The following is a 20718-nucleotide window of genomic DNA, read 5'->3' as shown; positions in this document are numbered from 1 at the left end:
CCTTGCCTTTAAAGGCCGCTGGGAAGCTGTAGCAGGAAAAATGCCTGCTCTTTATGGTGTTGCATGAAAATGGTCAAACATAAATAAGCAATGACTATCTCTGTGTAAAAAGGCTGTCTGGTTAATAAGATTGTCACTAGCCCTCTAGATAAAGGGTTTCTGCTAATGAAGGAATAATTAGAGCCTAGAAGGAAAAGGACCAGTGAGCTGTTTACAGCCCACCATGTGTAGTTCTTAATGCTTCAGAAAGGGCTTATTGTATCTCTTCCCCAAGCACCCCTCTACCAAACAGCCCTGTAATGTAAACAGGTGAAGTGCCAGTGGGAAGGCTCAGAAATGTGCAGATATTCCTAAGCTTTTGTTCTTGCATTGGTGATGCGGAGCCAGCAGTGAGTCCCCGTGGAGGCGTTTTGACTTCCTTAATCCATGCTTACCATGATAATGTATGTTTGGCCACAGTTAATAAAGTTATGAAGAACAGAGTTATTCCCTTGCTGCCCCTTCTATTGCCTGAGGGAATCTTAATCTCCTGGTACATTGTGTTCTCTTGACACCACGGCAGGAGATCTGTTGTCACTTGCTTCTAAGACATGAATGAGACCTAAAGAAATCTAGTGACTCATCGAAGTTGAACATAGGGCAATTTATTGGTAGAGCAAGAACTGAATACAAAGGCCAGGGAGACTAATGTCCCAACTGCAGGGGTATCTATTTATCGGTTAACAACAGTTAAAATAGTTGGAATGAGATTTATTGATGTTTCATGTAAGTCAGGTGGTTTGATCACTTTTCCATATGCCTTTACTGATTGAAGATGTGCCAGCTTCTGCATGGAGTGAGTTTAGTACAGTCTAGCATTTATTGAGGTTTAAAGAAAGTTATGATTCTTTATGCTATTAATTGTGGCTTCACCTCTTGCAGTCTAACAGAACAAGAATTCAGTAAGAAATGTAAAAAACCATCATGTAGTCATCTTTCTACTAAAGAAATCTTGGGGTGATATTGCGTGGTTTCTGTGAACTGGCTTTATCCTGTAGATTGTTGTTTCTTCTGTCTCCCTTGATTCACCACATCTGGATGGTGGTCAGTAGTCTGAGGATACATCTGGTGTTGATCACTCTTTATGGGTACTTAATTTGCATTTATATAATGTTGTGTTTGTACAATAAGGAGTGACTAACTTCAGCCTTATTTTTACTTGGAATGATGTTATCTAGTATTCAATTGATAAGACTGTTATTTATTTTCTATCGAAGTTTCTAGTGGTTTTTCTGTGAGTTCAAAAAGCATCAGTTTCAGGTAACTACTGCCTTTAAGCTGCTGTATTAAGAATTCCTATGTAATCTATCTAAATTATTCATTAAAAGAGACTTTAGCACTAGAGATACTAAAAAATGCTTTAAGCAGTCCTGTAGACTTGAGCTGAACAACTCCAAGGTGTTCAGCTGTTACCAAACTTAGTGTGCCTGACATGCCTGCAAACTTAGGGTCAGCTATCACAGACACTGCTGTTGGTGGTATGAATAAATCACTTAATCTTTCAGGGCTTGTAATTGAAGCTTTCTTGCAAATGAGGATACTGAATATCATGATACCACTGATGGGGGTACCCGATTCTCACTAAAGTAGTATCCTGATGCTGGAAGCCAAAGGGAGAGGAGAAGAGTCACAAAGACATAACTGGGGAGCCACACTGCAAGGTGTTGGTTGTAAACACATGGAGTGCATCGTGGCATCCTGACTGACTTGCAAGGTCAGAGGAAGACAGGCTTTGTGGCTGCTGGCAGGGCTAGATAAGTCTGTCCAACCCATATATAACGAGTATTGGAGTGGGTAATTTTTTTCTAGTCTCATAAGTGTACTGAAACTAAACAGGAAGTCTCAGAACTTCCCCCAAACCGTAACTGCACAACACAGCTGAAATGGATGTATAGCCCTAGATATATTTTAATGAGTTTCACTTATTTTATACAAGCAAATTTTAACTGAAAGTATTTTATTAATGTTAAAACTAAACTAACATGCATTGAGCCTACTTCTTGGCTTTTTATGCTGTCACTGAAGAGGCCCATTAAATGTTAAGCTGACTGTCATTGCTGAGTAGGATTTTTGATATTCCCCTCTTGCATAACTCTGGTCTCCTTCTCTGGTCTTTTTCTCCAGGCTGGTTTGGTCAGTGGTGTAAGAGTGCAAGTAGTTAATGCCTCTTCACACTAGTCTAACTATATCAAAAGATGGAAATGTTAATGAATGGATAATATGAGGCTCCCTTTCATCAATCAGGAATAGGGGTTTGAATTTTAATTTCTGTTGAATTTGACTTAATCTGAAATGCTGTTTCTGTAAGCTTTGATATTTAAATCTACAATTCATGAGTGAATAGTTACACCCTGAAAGATATTTACTTTAAGTAAAAGCAAAAGAAATTGTAAGCTTCTGCTGCTTCAAAAATAGTTCTTGGAGGTTTTTTTTTTTTTTTTTGAGTTTAGAGTAGTAGGAAGGATATGGAGTGGGTTTGTTGGTGGTTTTTTCCCTCCCACAGAGTAAAACAAAACAAAAGAACTAAGAAGGAATGGGAGAATTAAAACAAAACATGATGAAACTGGAATAACCTTTACTGCTTTACCTAGCTATGTGACAAATGCATTTCATTATACTGTCCATATTATTATTTTCCAGACATTATGTCAAAGGGAGTCACTTACGGGTAATGTAAAGGAAAAAGTAATGTTTTCTTTCTCATTTTCTCACCCCTTCCACCAGCAGTCCTTTGCATCCATCCATGTATTCCAACTTTGTTCATGTGTTTTCCAAATGACTGCCTGCTATGTAGTTCTAATATGCACCTTTCTTTTAATTCTAGGTTCTGTCTTCATTTTGCTGATTCAAACCACATATTCCAAGGAAAGGAGGGGAAGTGGAATAAAGTACTCAAGTGCCAGAGGAGAAGCAAGACTAGCCAATGAAAATCACTGTTACTAAACTGCAGACTGCTCTCACACATAGTGGGGGAAAAAAATTGCTGTCTGTTCAAAGCCTATAAAATTACTTTTGCAGACTTTCCTCAAAGAACTTGAAATAGGCTAAACTCCTTCAAATAGGACTGAATTAGGAAATGGAAATATGACTCCTTGCTGGTGTCTTCCATCTTCCTCCCTTTTTGCAGGTTTTTTTTGTTTGGGGTAGGAAATCCTGAGCAAACTGTATGGCGTCAACCAGGCTTACAGTTGATGGTTATGGATGACATAGGAACTTCAGTTTTACATCTCTGCAATGACACCTGATTAAGGCAAAGGTTGAAAACTGCTCATCAGCTATGTTACCAGAACTTGTAGTAGCTATTGCAGTTGTACTTTCCTTCTCTTTCTAAGATTTGATGTCTGGGGTGATGTTCCCTGGAAAGCGTGAGCAAATAAGTCATCTTTTAGGATTGGAAACAGAAATAATATAAGAATGCCCAGAAGAGGCTTAGTAATTCAAGCCAGGACTCGTTGGCTCTTAGTGGGTATTGCTTTACTGTTCAGTTTAGTCTTGCTCATGTATTTGCTCGAGTGTGCTCCGCAAACGGATGGTAATGGATCTTTACCTGGTGTTGTAGGTGAAAACATGGGTAAAGAATATTACCAAGCTCTCTTGCAGGAACAAGAAGAGCATTATCAAAACCGAGCTACCAGTCTGAAACGTCAGATCGCCCAGTTAAAGCAAGAGCTTCAGGAAATGAGTGATAAATTGAAGTCCCTGCAGGAAAAAAAGAGCCCAAAGGTCAATGGTATGAACTACCAGGGCACCAAAGAACAAACATCCAATGATCTCCTAGAGTTTCTTCATTCCCAGATTGACAAAGCTGAGGTGAGCATGGGGGCCAAACTGCCTAGTGAATATGGCGTCATTCCTTTTGAAAGCTTTACATCCATGAAAGTGTTCCAGTTGGAAATGGGGCTCACTCGGCATCCAGAAGAGAAACCCGTTAGAAAGGATAAACGAGATGAATTGGTGGAAGTTATCGAGGCTGGCCTAGAAGTTATCAATAATCCAGATGAAGAAGATGGACAAGATGAAGACGATGGAGTAGGAGAGAGGCAGCTGTATGGTGAAAATGATTTTATAGAAGGTATGTTTATTACATACTTTCCAGCCCGTTAACAGAATGTCACAACAGGCATCTAATGGTGTTTGTACTTCTGGATTTTTTACCTACTTTAATAGAGTCTTGAACAGTAATTACACAGTAAGAACCATTATTTCTAATGATGGGAATATTATTGCTTCATTGTATTGTGTTTTGAGTAGGGAGTAAGAAATGCATTTCAGGAGAAGGGCTCACCTCAAGAATTGTACAGGGGAAGCTGTATCTGTTTAAAATGATGAGGTATTAATAGATTGTAGCTAAAGTCAGTGTGACACAACTGCTTATGGTATTAAATAACCTGAGAGTTCCAGTGAAACTGGTGTCAGCGAGAGGGAGAAATTGCTTCTTGTTTCAGAGTATTTAAGCAATCTAATATGAAGCTACAGGGTTTTTCTTCACTCATCTGTATGCCACTTTTAGTTAATATTCAGGCTTTTGACTCTCTTAAGAGGGTTGGCATACTCATTGGAGAGAGAGCATTGAAAGGCTAATGTGTTCTGGTCATGTCAGCTGAAGAACTTGGTGTCCTGAATAGACCTTTCATGGTATACCAGTTTTGGGCTCCATTAAGTTTTGCAGTCTTGAAGTGTTTTCTTGCTCTCTCTTCAATTTTGTCTCAGTGCTTCTGAGTTTGATAACAGAACACATATTATGAAAGCATATGTAGCAGTTAAGCTTTCAACCCTTAAAAGGTTCATTAGTGACAAATCCTGTAGAAGGTCTCTTTCAAGGTACAGTCTCGTGCTGATGGAGATAAGCATTACCAAAAAATGCCCTAGTTCCTGTTCTTTATACTTATGGTATTAAATGCAGTTCATGCTGCCATAAAATATCCAAAGGTGGACCATGTTAAAAGACCATTACTGTAAAAGGGACTCTGGATCTCAGCAGTGCTGATGTCTGTGCTGTTTAGCAAATGTTGGACAAAGGTACTGTTGGCCTTGAAATAATTGGTTCTTTCAGTCTCGGATGATGTAATTGGTCTGTAGTGCAAAAAGTCTCTGCTTTTCACAGCTACTGTGTTTAAAGTTTTCTGCAAGTACTGTTGTTCATTCCAAAAGGTGGGGTAGGGTGTGGAGTCCTCTCAGCTGGGTCTGTGTAACACAGCCAGCACAGTGTCAGGCTCTTAGTACAGTTCTCATTTAAACCCATATTTTTTTGTCTGGAGGTAGTAATTCTTGCAGTCTTTTAATTGCTTTATTTCTGCATTAAGTACTCAGCTGCTTTTTTAAATAATGCTTATATTCTAGTGGATTTTTATTTTACCATGACTGAAATGGCTGTTGATTTTCTAGTGTACTGCCTTTATTAACAGACCTTCAAGAAAACAAGTAGCTTTAGGACCTTAGAACTATATACCTCTGCCTCTGTTCTCACCAGTATATTAATAATTGTTTCTGGAAATCAAACTAATTTTCTTTTGCTGTAAAGACAATCACTTCAAACACAGAGTTACAGGAACTATAGGGAAAGAAAAGTATTCTATGCTGTATGTGGGTGTGTTAGCAACTAACCATAGTGATACCTATATCTATTGGTATCTTTTTTCAGACAGAAGTTCTGGCTTGCGTGGGCATTCTGTGGTTTTTTAATGTGCAAATACTACTGGCTAACTTAGCCAGCAAAAACAAGGCTGCTTCTGAATATTAACACCTTTCCCCCCACCCCCCTTGTTGTTCCAAAACCTGTGGGTGAGAAATGGAACCAGTCAGTAGTGGTACCTGCAGGTCCCTTGCCCTGCCACCCTGTGGGTGGGCTCTGGCACTCCACCTCCACTGTCAATTTGTTCATCCCTGTTTCATGGAAGTCCATTGGAAAGCTGATGCCTTTCTATTTAGAAAATATTGCTCCCTTAAGCTGTCATAAATGGGTAGGTTTAAGTTTCATAATAAGCTTGGTGTATCTACTGAAGTCAGAACAGGTCCTGTAGCTGTCCTAAGAGCACATCTAAATTTTTGCTGGATTAGCATTGCTCATTTAGAGAAATAGTTTTTTAAAGTTGTCTTCAGTGAAAATAGATAAGTTCTGTGTCCTCTTCAGTTGGTAATAGATTATTTTGTAATAAGTGGTTTGGGACTAAAACTAGAGTATTGTGTGTTTGAAGCCTGGAGGCTGAGAAACTTGGTGTGCAGATTTATTTGTTTCTTGGTTCTGGGACAAAAGGAAAAACATGGTCCTGCATTAGTTAATACATTACCATCATATTTTATGCTCAGTATAGATAAACTGATTTTGGTTTGTTCTGGCTTATAGAATTTTTTTTCTCAGAACTAATACATACAAATTTACCAAAACTGTGCCATAAGTTCAAGCTAAATGAGAAACAGGTATTTTTATTCTAGGGGTGTTGTAGCTTCTTACCTCAACAGGCTAAATTTTCATGCAAGTAAAAGTTTGCTTCTGGGATTTATGTCAGCTTTTTTCCTAGACTTGTGAAACAGTTCGACTAAACTTTGAACTATGTAATCTTCTGTGATATGTACTTTCAGGTACTCTCTACTTTAGAGAATTTGGTGACTCTTTAAATTTAGAGTATCTTTTCTTAAAGACGGTTTTACCTAATGGTATCTTTTAATCTCTGCTGAATATGTCTGCAGTTCTTCCCCAGTATTTATGTTGCCTCTGCCCAGTCAGTAAAGTAGCACTCACTTCATTTGAAAAAGAATCAAGAACTTCTTTTCTTACTGTGTTTTAGGATTCATCTATATTGGAGTAACTGGAGACAACAAATATGAAGAACTTGAATTTAAAATGACTCTGCCTTCTATTTTATAAATGGAAACTTCAGAAACAAACTTTTTTCTGAAAAAATAGACTTAATTAGTCAATAATACACATGGTAGTCTGAATCGACTGATTTTTATTACTCTAACACTGTGCACTGTGTAGGCCAAAAAACTTCAAAATACATGCTGGCTAACTTTGTTGTCACTCTGTATTTTTGCTCTTTGTCCTTAAATTAACTGTTCGTGCAACATCTTTGCTGCATGCTGAGCCTTTGTGGTCTCCACGTTAAGATGTTCTGTCTTCTACCAATGTTGAAGGGAAGCTCTATGCATGATAGGGAGCAATCTGTTCAAGTGTTTTCCAAACTGATGTTATTTTTTTAGTTGCAAGGCAAAGTGATGACCCAAATCTGTATTGCAGTTGTTATTAGGCAGAGCTGCCACAGCCACATCATGGCTATTGGTGAGCAATAACACCAGGAAAAAAGAAAAGACTTTTAAGTATACATTGCAACTACAAAGATATTTTCTGAAAGCTCCAAATTATTCTTCACAAAGCTCAATTGTCTTGCTCTGCTGATGAAGAGAAAAACAGCAAGTTTCTTCTGTTTGCTGCATCATCACCTGTTTTGCTTTGCTGCAACCCATAATGAAACTTCCAGAATTCTAATATTAGCAGAACAAAAATCTGACCTGAAAAAGGTCTTATTTTGTGGTTGCTGTTTGAGAAACACTTTGAAGTTGTTTTCTTAGTATTTCCATTAGATCTAAATGTATGAAAAACAGAAGTATTCTATTCCCCGTAGATGAAGAGTATCCCTAGAGAGGATAAAAGATGCAATTTTACATATTTTCAAAAATGGATGGATTTAGGATTATAAACAATGAACCTATTTGCTGAACTGCACACTCAAAGATAGTCCTTGATTAAAAATAGATTTTTTTTTTTTATATCAGTATTTGATAACATTGAGAACTGTAGGGTAATTAAGATGAGAGGACCATAATAATATTACCTCTATCTGTTCCCTTTCTCCAGAACCCTGTGACATTGTCTTTAATAGTGATACAGAACTCACTGAGGAGCCTTCATGGACATCTGTACTTCACTATCAGTGTAATTGGTTTATTTGGGTTACATTTATCAGGGTAACTGTCTTACTTTATTAAGAGATTAAGAAGCGCTTCCATTTTAAATTAACCTTTGGAAAACAGAAGCATTAGCATATTTTCAGAAGCTACTTATCAATTAGCTAACGTCTAATAAAGGTCTTGTTATTGGATGTTTAGCAGTGCTGCCGTTTGGGTCCATTTCTCTTGCTTCTGTGTTTCCATTTGGAACTAGGCAAAGGCCAGAAACTTTTTCTTTAGGTCTGAATCTAAAGAGACAACTTCCCACCCATCCTTGGCGTGGAAAAATTCTTTATTCCCATGCTGCAAGCTTGAAGTCAAAACTCTTCCAAAGTCCTTGACACCCACAGAACAGTCTGGACTGTTTGTCATGCACACAGCCCCTCTAGTGTGTGCTGCATAAGAGCAGAAACTGGCCAGTGTCCTGAGAACTTCAGTGGAGAATTGTAATACACACCAACAAAGAGATAGGTCTTCAATTCGTAGACCAAACACCTTCTTCAAGGCAATAGAAGAACAGCTTTTTGGCTTTGGTAGTAACTGATACCCAGTATTCATATGTTTAATTTGTTTGGTGAGAAACAGAACTTCTGCAAAGGGAGTAAAACTTCATGGACCAGGAATAGCAGCTGTTAAATTATTTCTACTGCTTTTTCAGTCTTTACTTATGGAGTTCTATTTTGGATGGCAGCCAGTGTATGCTAGTTGGAAGGTGAGATAACAGGTTTTATTACATGAGTCAGTCCCAGGTGTTAAAAACCTGAATATGCTAAGAGGTAAACCAGATGTGAGTTCTTTTTCTGGCTGTTCTCAATTCTGGTTTACATGTATAGAAGCTTTAATTCCACGGAAGTATTCATAGAAGATTACCAACAGAGGTTAGCTCATAGCAAGGAGAATTACTGTTTAAAGGAAGTGTGGTGCTAGTGGCATGTTGAGATTAAAAAGTTTATAATCTCATATTCCAACAATTGAATGTTGCAAATTCGAATTTGCATATTAAGGTCCTTATGAAGTTACAGCAGCATTTTTTTTATGTCTAATATAGAAATTTTTAGTCTGTATTACAACATTCTATTCTAGGCTGACATCTAGGCTTATCCTTTGATTAAAGATAAGCAGATGACATGCTTTTTAAAAACTTCGCTTATGTTGTAAATGGTATTTTTATCTGTAAACAGCTATTGGATACTATAGAAAAGAATTTAATATACAATACTGAATGTTAATTTACATAGGAGTACTGGCACAAAGTATTTGCTGAATATTACATGAGAGCACAATGTGCAAGCATTGTGGTGCATCAGCTGTTCCAATAACCAGGATGCTGTTTTCAAGCTTCAGTGCTGGTCTACTCAGCACAGAGGGTTGAGGTGGAAAAGGATTGATGGGGATTGAAAATCTTTCTGACTTTCATTGTTTGAAACATGGTTTCCAGGACTTGTAATTAACACTGATTTGAAACTGAGCATTAGAATGTGGTGCATACTTAATGCAGCTCTATGTTGACAAAAGTATAAACGGATTTCTGTCTCTTCAAAGAGAGCATTGTAGGACTTTGTTCTGAGGGTAAAAAGGATCTCTGTGGAAAAGTTAGATTTAGTCACCATTAACTTCCAGTGAGATGGCACCAACTTGTTCTGCTACACCCTGTCTCCCACAGACCCTCTGTGGTGCTCATCCACATTTCCCATCAGGTCTGCCAGTGCACGTGCTTATCCACAAGGAGTGGATTATGGAGCTGAGTATTGGAGGGGAATAAGGAGCTTGATGTAAAAGAGGGGATATCAGTGACATAAGGAGGGGATATCAGTGAACAAAACTGGGTTTGCTTCGGGGGTGGACACAGGAGCAGAGGAACACAGAGGGAGTTAGGTAGATTTAGGGAAAGGACTCTTTGTAAAGGGAGCCTGGGATATAGAGAAAAAAGTTAGGGCAAGGTGGTATGCACACTGCCTTGCTTCTTGTATTGAATGAGAAGGTAATGTCAGGCAGAGAATACTTGTTTGAGGATAGGGAGAGATACAAAATTCTGTCATCAGTTCTTTCTAGTTCCCAAGACAGTCAAAACCAAGCTGCTCCAATTTGGAGGGCTGTTACCTTCACATACCCATGTTGATTTCAGTTGAAAAAAACAACAACAAAGGCAATATCAATACTGAGCAGGAAAGAGAGCCCTTTGTATCACCAGCATGGCTCATCTATTCTTTGCCCCACCACCACCTGCTTTCTGGGTGTGGGGCTGGAGGATTTCAGCTGCTGTGAAGGCTGACTTGTAGAAGGGACATTTCAGGCCAGCCAAGTGAATGGAAATTCACTGGTTACATCATGTAAGGGCAGAGGTATTTTTTGCACTTGGGGGTCTTCATAACTTTCTCAATTTTCTGTGTGGCTACTTCAACTGGTATTTGTTTGGTTCATAGTGTGGCTCGTGGCTCTTCTTTATAATACAGCTTTTCTTTGCTGGTGAGAGAGGAGAGCAGAGGTGGGATCAACATAGGGCAGTTTTGTTGAAGGATTCTTCCTGTCGTCCTTTCAGGGTAGTATAGATGTGGAATTAGCAACATAGAGCTTAGTTTAGTCAAAACCACAGATGAACGTTGGTCTTTTCCTTTGTGGTGTAAAATTAGAGAGGCTATTGGTTAATTTGCTTCCTTAATGGTCCTTAAATGAAAGGACCGTGTTCTGCATGGGACAGACTTTTCCTACCCATCAGGAGTAAAATATCTCTCAACAGATAGTTCTGTTTCTGGAGGACTGGCATTGTTTTCTAAGTGTTACAGCCACATAGAAAACTTATGCCTATGTCCTTAGAGGACCGTGACTGTATTAAAGCACCAACTTATTTATCAGATGGAAAGCACTAGCTAGTGGTCAGCAGTGAAAACAATTTTAAAGCATTCCAGCATTATCACACAAATTTTCATTTTTTTAGATACCACATGTCAGATTTTGCAGGCTTTGTCAAGCAAGTTATTGTCATTTGTTCTGCCCTCAGCTTGTGTTGTGTTGATTGCTGGCCAGATGATCTCAGCTTTTACTGTGGTCTAGCTCAGGGCAAGATTTTTACTGAAGGGCTTAAAAGCAGGCAATATTAGATTTCAGCCATCCTTTTCCATAGCAAATAGCTGAATTCCCTTTTTTGGGAAGGTCCAACTCTAATTCTGCATAAAAAGTGGGCATAGGACCATAAAACCTGTTGTCTCTAAGAAGCAGGGGAAGCTGGAGTTTGTTTGGGGTTGTTTCTCAGATCTGATCTGAAAGGTAGAAGGGTGATTGTGATTGATAATGGTTTGTATACTTTTTATTTTTTTGTTTTTAGGAGAAACCCAGAAGCTTTGCCCCTCCTTCTTCAGCTCTTAGGAAAATTCAGTATTTTTGAAATACAATTGCTGGGATCTTTGACTGTACAAATTACTTGTGTGACTTATTCTTCAGGTTACTATCGTACAGAAAGAGATAAGGGGACACAGTATGAGCTGTTTTATAAGAAGATGGATGGCATGGAGTACAGGCATGTCACCTTGTTCCGACCTTTTGGACCCCTCATGAAAGTGAAGAGTGAAACGGTCGATATTTCTAGATCCATTATTAACATTATTGTTCCTCTTGCTGGAAGAACTGAGGCATTTGCACAATTTATGCAAAACTTTAGGTAGGTGCATGAGATTATATAGTGAGCTGTATTGCTGATTTTCAGTGTTTTGTTTCCTTTTCAAACTGAATTCCTGTTCTGGTTGATTTGCAACAGAACTAATGATTCCAACATTGTGTGCAACTGCCTTGGGATGTTTGTGATTGAGCCTACTGTATGGAGAAAACATTTCCTTCTAAAATGATTCTCAAATTGCAGCAAAACAAACTCCTTTTAGACCAAGTGCCAGGGTCATTGTGAACCTGGACACAGGTGATCTTGAACATAATTTTTGTATTTACATCAGTTGTAGAGCGCTTGTTTACAAAATAAGGTATTGGAATGTGACACACAGTATTGGAACCTTCTTATTCAAATGGGAAACATGGGGAAAGAAGAGGGGAAAAAGTGTTTCCTTGGGTTTTTTTTGAAGCTATTTGGTGCCTGATTGGAACACTTGAATCTGCGAATACTTCTTAATGCAATAGCTTTTTTAAATACCTGAAGTTTCTGTTGTGTTGCAAGTCGTTATTAATATCATCTTATCTTTGTGCTTCTAGGGATGTGTGCATTCATCAGGATAAGCGTGTTCACCTCACAGTGGTCTATTTTGGACAAGATGGGCTATCGGAAGTACAAAGCATCCTGGAATCCGTAGCCAGGTAAGTGTGTCGATCCAACATCAGTCAATACAAACAGTATTGATTGGCATTTAAAATGGTTTTTAAAAAGAGTGAAAAAATAAAAATAATAAGTTTATACTCCATTACAGGTTACTAGGAAAACTAACCTTTATTTGCACCATGCTATTTTTGGTTGGCATTTTACACCTTAGATAGCAAGAGTCTCCTGAAGACTATTAAAAATCAAGTTATAGGCCAGAAAAGACTATGAGGTTTCTATCTGACAGTCCAGAAAACAAGAGGGGTGCTTTTTGTAGTGGATATTCAGTCATGCTAACAGATTGATCAGGGTCTAAGTTCTTTGGAACTGGGATATACTTTTCAATAGTTATTTCACTGGAGGAACAATTTTTGTTGTGATTAGGAAAAGAAATGTAGTCTAAGTAGGCCTATACTTACCCTATGCTGTAAACAGATTTTAAGCACAGTTTCATCGTGGCTGTCTCAGTGAATTACGTAAGAGTGTCTGTAACCCTCTAGCCAAGGGGCTTCTTCACTACCTGAGCTCTTGTGCTCATCCCTGAGCTGGAAGCCTGTTACCCTTTTTAGCCAAAAATAAGCTGAGCTCTCATTTAAACCCTGTCTCCCAGTGCTGGCCAGGGCTCTGCTCAATGACATATACTTAGGCTATTGTGTTACCAGCTTTTAACATGAGGCAGCCAGTTGACCTGGTGTGCACAGGTGTCTTCTAGGAAGAGAGAAGAGTTTCTGCCTTTCTCCTGCAAAGCCTCCCTGGCCCCTAGCTTGCCATGTGCTGGACCCCTCCATCTCTGAGGCCGCTCTGCTGCCTGCCCTGCTCCCTGTGACATGTGCCCCTCAGAGCACTGAGTCAGATACAGTGCTGCAAACTCACTGGGCATTTATCTAGATCTGTATCTTCTCAGTGGTGCTACTCTTGAGTATCTTCACTCTGTTCTCTTCAAGCATTGCCCTCTGAAGTAGACACTTAACTTTGCTTGAAGATGTTCCTGGGTGTATTTCCAGTTTTCTTTTGCAGCTCCTTCCCTCTACTGCTGTGACTTACAGGCATGTGTGCTACTGGTATGAAACAGTGAGGAGAAGCAAACTGACTGTGTTATGGTGGCATTGCCACATAGGTGGCCTTGGCCTCTTGAGTTTGGAGGTGTCAGGACTCTGGCTTTGTGTTTGTCTTCCTGTATGAACTGGTGGACAGAGATATTGCTCTTTTAGTCAGGACTTCTTAGTTTGTGGGGAAAAATTTTAGATGACATTGTAATTCTAGAGAGCAGTTTAATTCATGTCAGTTGCCTTTTAATCTGTCTGAATGATTAAATGTGAAGTTATGAAGTAAGACTGAGGTCTATCTTTTTACAATGTCTGAACTTAAAATAGACAACTAAGTGGAACAGATACTTTCTTTTCTCATTCTGAGGATATAACTGTTTGTTGGTGTTTTTTTCTTTGTATTTCCTGAACGAAATCACTGTAAAATGCTGAAAAAGTATAAATAGTCCCTCTGCCCCTCCCCATGGATTTATTTTGGGTTTGGCTCTGTTTTTCTTGTAGAGAAACTGACTTCCACAATTACACGCTTGTCTCTCTGAATGAGGAATTTAACAGAGGCCGAGGACTTGACATGGGTGCCAGAGCCTGGGAAAAGGGCGAAGTCCTGATGTTCTTCTGTGATGTTGATGTTTATTTCACAGCTGAGTTCCTCAACAGTTGTCGCTTAAATGCGGAGCCCGGTATGTTCCCTTGCTGTTGCTGTAGTGGAGTCTTTGTCACCTTGTTTGACTTAACTGATCTGTGCTGAGCATATGGAAAACTAACCTGAGTTGTGGAGCTTACATAATAATAACCACACACCTTGGAAAATGAAGCACACTCTGTGCACAAAAGGCAATAGTATTTAGGCTGAGAAATAACTTGTGCCTTAGTGTGGCTTGTTTTAAGAACACATGGTCTTTTTTGTACAACATTTACAATTTCCACATTTTCTTAAGATTTCGTTGTCTAAAAGGAAGCTAGACAGTTTAATTGTTTTAATGATTACACTGCATGTAAATCTGTGTAACAAAACTCAGTGTAATGCTCTACAGTGGAAGATAATTTTTGTTGTACTGAAATATCTTTGTTTTATGTCTTCTTGCATTGTGTATGGCCAAGGCACATCACATATGAATAGTTTTCAGTACAGCTACAATGTGCTCCTCACAGAGAGTGAGCTAATGTTCCACATTTACATCCCAAGCTCTGAAATTGTCTGACTATTTTTCACAAGTTTGTATGAGGCTTGCTTGTTTTACAGACTTCTGCCAAGATGGATAAGCTTTCTTGAATTAACAAGCATGCTACTTAAGACTTTCTCCTGTCAAATATGTGTTTGGGTTCTTTTTTAATGCTTACTTTTATTCTAGACTTGTTGCAGCCAGAAACCATTTTCTCCAAATGCCAATTTGGAATGAATAGATACTTTTTATTCACATAATAAACAAGCAAGAAAATCCTCTATAAGCCAGATATTTGGATTCTGTTTCTTGCTTTTTCTTTCAATTCTGTCTCTGCTCTTCATGAAACAAATTGTATAAATACATGGAAAATTTTGAATAGGAGCGTCTCATGAGCTTTAACAAAGAAGGGAGTTCTAGAGACTGCTTAACAATTCATACTGGCAGTTTTTGACCTTTGCTTCAAGTGAGATCTGAAAATGCTTCTCAGACATTCAGAGTTCATGCTGAGATCAGAGTACTGAATATTCCTGTGGACTGTTGTCAATACCTTTGCACTGGCGATGCAAGATGTTTGTGATAAATATTTATCTGGCTTCTGTAATAGACATAGAACTGGTGGTGTCAGCATAATCAGGATGCTTATGATGCTCAATGCCCTTGCAGGATGTCCTGGATATACCTGCTTTTACATGTTTGTGGAAACAGGCAAACTCATAAAACTTCAGCAATGCAAGGTGTTACTTAAACTTGGTTATCTTTAATTTTACTGCATACTGTTATTGCAGGTAGTTTTCAGTGTCATCTGATGTGGTACTGAGATGTATAATATTTTTTGTGTATACAATATGTTAGTATAGACCAATAGTGTATATATAAATATGTGTACATATATTTTTGAATCCTGTGGGCCTTGCCCCAGTAGATGTTATGGGCTGCTTAAGTGGGAAATCCTAGCAGCTAGTCCTTGTGTTTGTTTTCACTAGGTGGCTAATAGGTAATATTTTAGATAAAAAGAACATCTCTAGTTTCCTCTTGCCTTCAGAATGCATGCCCACAGTGAGTAACAACTACCTTTTGACTTGCAGGGAAAAAGGTTTTTTATCCTGTAGTATTCAGCCTTTACAATCCTGCTATTGTCTATGCCAACCAAGATCTACCACCCCCTGTGGAGCAGCAATTGGTAAGCAGCGTGATTTAATCTGGGTAGAATTAGGTGTGCTTTGTATTAAAACAAAATTAAGTGTAACTTAATAGTTTGTTTGGGATATCTTATGACCTTTGGCAGTGCATATCTAAACACCATTCTCCATTATGGGCAAAGCACTTGGAAGAGAAGCTTATCAAACGGTACAAAATTCAGATAAACCTGGAGTTCTGCCTAGTTTAAAAAAAAATAATTGCTATTAATCAAATGTAGTTGGTAGTGCTGATCTGTTGCTTATGATCTGTTACTTATTCTGGCTTGGAAAGCCAGTATTTTAGGAGGATGGTGACATGACATGGCAGCAACTTTCTTGTGTTCCAGCAAACAAAGAATTGGTGAAATGCAAAAAACTTCTGAATGATAAGATTTCCTCAGTATTGATTCTCTTTGCCAACTAACAAATGGTAGTTGCACGAAGTGTGCCATGTAGCTTGAGGTGGGCTGAGATGTTCAGTCAGTTGCTTTTTCTTGTTCTGGACAGCTGTATTCTATGCAGATGTTTTTTTACCTTTATCTGATCCAACATCTGTTATATTGCCAATTTATCTTGCTTTTGAAATGAGACACTGCTTCTAGGGAAGCTTGTAGTCAAGATAATAAACAAACCCTGCAAACATTCAAGAAAATAGGTTTAAGAATAACTTGGGGTTCAGCAGAAAGAAGGAATTATTGTATTTCTGGGTCTTTTTTTTCCTTGATGGAATGGCAGTGGTCAGTGTCCAGCCTGACTCTCTTTGAAGAGACTGCATAGATAAAATTGGGTCTTGCAGCTGAGACTTCTGAGAGGGACTGGTTTGGAGGGAAAGGAGAGAGTGTTACAGAGGACAGCTGTATTAAAAGGAAAACATAATAATAATAATAATCGTTCCCTCTGTTGTTTGGAAGGATCCCACAGAAAGGTGGAGGGGAAGCTTTTGCATATGGCCTCAGGTAGTCACAGCTGAGAGAGGAGTGAGCCTCTGCCTGACAGCTCTGCTGTTCACTTTTTTGAACTGAACAATATTATGGTTGCTGACTTCAATCACAAAGCTTACTTTTCTGGTTGTATCAGATCAAGAAGAGAAAAATGTGGCCTTAGAAAACAGTGAGGAATTGGGGTATTGGGAACAGATGGTTTAGCAATAGACTACCTGTAATTTACTGCTTGGTCTGGGCAGATACATAGAAAATAGAGGTGGTGTGGCAGAAAGTTAAACATGGAAACTGCAGTGAGGATAAATATTTGGAATTGGAAGGCAAAGGGTGAAGTGATCAGCAGGTCATTAGGAAGCCCACATCAGTGCATGACTAGAAGTGCTATTATGCTCTATCCTGCACTGAGCAAATGACTGGAAGAGCTGAGGTTTTTACAAAACCAAGTGCAATGTACCTCCTTCGATGTATTTTACATTTCAAAATTATACTGTTTTAAAATTGCAGGTGCACAAGAAGGATTCTGGTTTCTGGCGAGATTTTGGCTTTGGGATGACTTGTCAATATCGGACGGACTTTCTGACTGTTGGTAAGATGAAACTGTAAAGAAAAACATTGTGTGTTTAAAAATTAATTCTCTGGTCTTATCTAATGGCAGGAAAGTAATGTATTTATTCCTTGTATTATTTTCCCAAGCCCAGCAGTCAGACTTGCTTGATAAGTTTGACCAATGAGATTAAATTTGGTTTTGTAGATTTTGTTGTCCCATCTGATGAGTGTTTTGTTAAAAGTCATGATAGTTTTAGTAGAAACATTTCACTCTGGAACTTCTAAAAATATTGGTTGTGTCTCTCTGAAGCAAATTAATCAAGTTTAAGAAACATAAGTAAACCACTAACATAAGCAAGAAGCATTCAAATTCTTTCTTTAAACAACCTGGAGCAGTTGAATACAGTTGTTCGAGGCTTTAGCAGTGTGCTTTGGCCCCCCTCTTGTGGCATGCTCTTAAAACTGAGAACAGCCTGGTGTGCTTAAATGTGGAAGACTGTCTTGAAGATAGTCTGCTAGAAGATGTAATGATATAGCCCTACATGCTGTACAATGGCTTGGATACAGACTGATTTCTAGTAGCAGTCACACTGTCACATGTATGGTATATGCCAAACAAAGACTTGATAATTCTGGAGTTTTGAGATTGTACAAGAGCTGGGTCAATCTTCACTGTGGTCCTAGAGAAGCAAGAGAACTTAAAATGGTGAAACATGTTCCTTTCCTTATTCCAGCTTTTTCAGTTGTGACCTATGGAGTAATTGCTGGTATTTTTAGAGAGGATTTCTCATATGGTGCATAACAGCTTCATTCTCCAGCTGCTAAAATCCATTATGCTTCCTAAATATAACCCAAAAGCATAGCCAGTGATTTTTGCCTACAGTGTTCTGCAGCTGTCACACGGGATGTCATGCATAATGCAATTTGGAGACACTGTTCTAAGAGAGTTTCTGAAGTCACCAGATCTGTGTCCTGGGCAGTTTCTACCACCAAGGATGTGGTATTCTTGAAGCTCCTCTCCCTCAGATTGGCATGCTTTGGCATAGAAAACTTAGTTAATTGCTCCAGAATTTCTGGTATGTTGTACCAGATCTAGTAACGCTACACACGAAGTGTTGTTCTTTTTGCCTAATGTTGAACCTGTGCACCCCAATAACATTTTCTGATATTATTTTTACAGGGGGTTTTGACTTGGAAGTGAAAGGCTGGGGCGGTGAGGATGTTCACCTTTACAGAAAGTACTTGCATGGTGACCTCATTGTGATCAGGACGCCAGTCCCTGGTCTCTTTCACCTCTGGCACGAGAAGCATTGTGCAGACGAACTCACTCCGGAGCAGTATCGCATGTGCATCCAGTCCAAAGCCATGAACGAGGCCTCTCACTCGCACCTTGGGATGCTGGTGTTCAGGGAGGAGATCGAGACTCACCTCCGTAAGCAGGCTTACAGGACTAACAGCGAAGCAGTAGGTTAAATGTCACCCCTGTGACATTTGATGACTTCAAATTCACAGTGAACCAGCATCATTTTACAGCCTTAATTCAGCTTACAAATGCAGTGCCTCTCTTTTTCAGTGAAGAAGAGTTTAAAGGGTTTTTGTTTTCCAAGTAATTCTTTGACTGTTACGCTGTTACCTACATTTCTTGCAAGTTCAAGCACCTCAGATGAATTGGAAAGTATATGTAGTTCAAGGAAAGTGTCTTCAGTATCGATTGGAAGAATCTGTAGAATGTACAATTCAACACTTTTCCATGTGGTACATTTCAGTTCTTATATTTGCATTATTTTAAGAATTAAATGAAATAATCTTTTGTGTCTTTGAGTATTTTCAGTCTGTATGGCTCACTGCACTGTGACTTCAGAAGGATACTGTACTTGTACTCCATTATAGAAACAAGAGAAAGGTGTGGAAAATAATCTCACCATGAAAGGAACATGGACATGCTGACCAGTACACCAGCTGTTCGGGGGCGGATTTCACAGCAAGGGCTTGGTGCTGCATTTGCTGTTATTAACAGACATTAACATGGTTGAATACAGAATAATTCCGGGGAGTGGGGAATGAAAATCCTTTTAAGTGGAATTTTAGAGCATATAATGTAACTTCACACTGCAAAGGAGACACCACCTTCTTAACTCTGTGATGGATCAGAAGAGTTGGGAATGTTCCAGTTGCAAGTTTCTGGGTCTGGTCTTTTCCCACACTAGATGCCACATCACAGAATCCCTTCTCTAAACTGAGCTATGCTATTAAACTTGTTTGTTTAAATATTTTCGGCCCCACTCCTCCTTATTCAAAGGCCCTGCCTATGTGTCTCATCCTTTAAGTTGAGGAACCATCTTTTCATTCCCATACAAATTTATTAGAGGCCTGTTTGCTATTATGCCAATATTATTTTTGCATTCTCTTTTGGGCATTTTCATGTCATGCTTTTGTAAGGCAGTCATATACTCTTAGTTGTTTCAGTGACTGAAAAAGCAAGTGCTATTACAGTCTTTCTTTATACAATGCTCTCCATTCCACTCATTATACTAGTAGCCTTATTCTTCATTTTTTCAGTTGGAGGATGTTTTAGGGAGTTGGGGATTCTTTTCCTTTTTTTTTTTATTTGCTTGGTTGTTTTTTTTGAGCATGCATAAGCGGAATTATGTTGTGGTCTCATTAGAGTGCCTTGTACAATGGCACTACTACTTTGCTACTTCCCTTTTGGGTATTTTGGGATGCATAAACATACAGTCACATCATTTCTCTCATGTTGTCTTATATGATGTCATATGGCATGCCTCATTTTTAATACATTTGTTTATGGAATGAATGCTGAGAATGCTGATTCAGTGGTTAAACCATTTGTGTGGTCTCCACTGAATTTAGGTATTAGTTGAAAACCCTTCTCAAACCAGGTAATTAAGATCTGTTTATGAATTTAGTTTGCTCAAGAATTTTGAAGGCAACTAAAGATTTAAATGGTTGATTTCTGAATAGCAGATATGCTGTGCGAATAGTTCTGGGCACTGATCCTTTTTATATGTACATAAAATTTGCCTTTATGTAACTTATTGTGGAGAACAAGTGTACTGTATTGTACTTAAAGTGAAGAGAATGCATTGCAAGACTTCTTGCAGTTGATATTCTCAACATAATAAATGGAATTTCTGCATTTTAGAAATTGTTTTAAGCTCTTTCTTTGAAATAAGTTTTTACAATAATATTTTACAAGGCTGTTAACACACTGGATTCAAATAATAATATTTGCAGTGAGAAGTTCAGCCAGCTCAAAATTGAGCAAAATTGCATCTCAAGTCATCTACCCAGACTGGATATGCAAGTGCAGACTTCGTTCCTCAGACAACTTAAACTTATAACAGATGTTATCTTACTTCGATATCTGGATGGTTACAAACATTATAAGGTACCAGTAAGGAAAAGATTAAATACATTTGTAATATGACTTGAGGTAAAGATACAGATGGGGCATTCTCCTGAGATTCCAGCCTCTAAAATTTCAGCTGCTACTGCTGTCCTGGCTCTGCTGCACAAGAACAAGCATCAAAAAATGCC

General features: G+C 38.6%; 1 protein-coding gene across 2 annotated transcripts in view; it reads left to right on the top strand.

Moving 5' to 3' along the window:
• CSGALNACT2 (chondroitin sulfate N-acetylgalactosaminyltransferase 2) overlaps positions 1–20326 on the top strand; it is a 33751-nt gene extending 13425 nt beyond the window's left edge. For both annotated transcript variants that reach the window (XM_064662545.1, XM_064662546.1), the window contains exons 2-8: positions 2864–4111; positions 11425–11641; positions 12181–12282; positions 13831–14009; positions 15581–15675; positions 17119–17200; positions 18341–20326. In XM_064662545.1, the coding sequence (XP_064518615.1) occupies positions 3454–4111; positions 11425–11641; positions 12181–12282; positions 13831–14009; positions 15581–15675; positions 17119–17200; positions 18341–18633 (1626 nt within the window). In that variant the 5' untranslated portion in view covers positions 2864–3453 and the 3' untranslated portion in view covers positions 18634–20326. The remainder of the gene's footprint in view (positions 1–2863; positions 4112–11424; positions 11642–12180; positions 12283–13830; positions 14010–15580; positions 15676–17118; positions 17201–18340) is intronic.
• The last annotated feature ends 392 nt before the right edge of the window (positions 20327–20718 follow it).

Source organism: Pseudopipra pipra, chromosome 8 (assembly GCF_036250125.1).
Source record: "Pseudopipra pipra isolate bDixPip1 chromosome 8, bDixPip1.hap1, whole genome shotgun sequence".
Lineage (NCBI taxonomy): Eukaryota > Metazoa > Chordata > Aves > Passeriformes > Pipridae > Pseudopipra > Pseudopipra pipra.
Note: the sequence above shows the minus strand (reverse complement) of the source record. Positions and strands in the feature narration are given on the sequence as shown.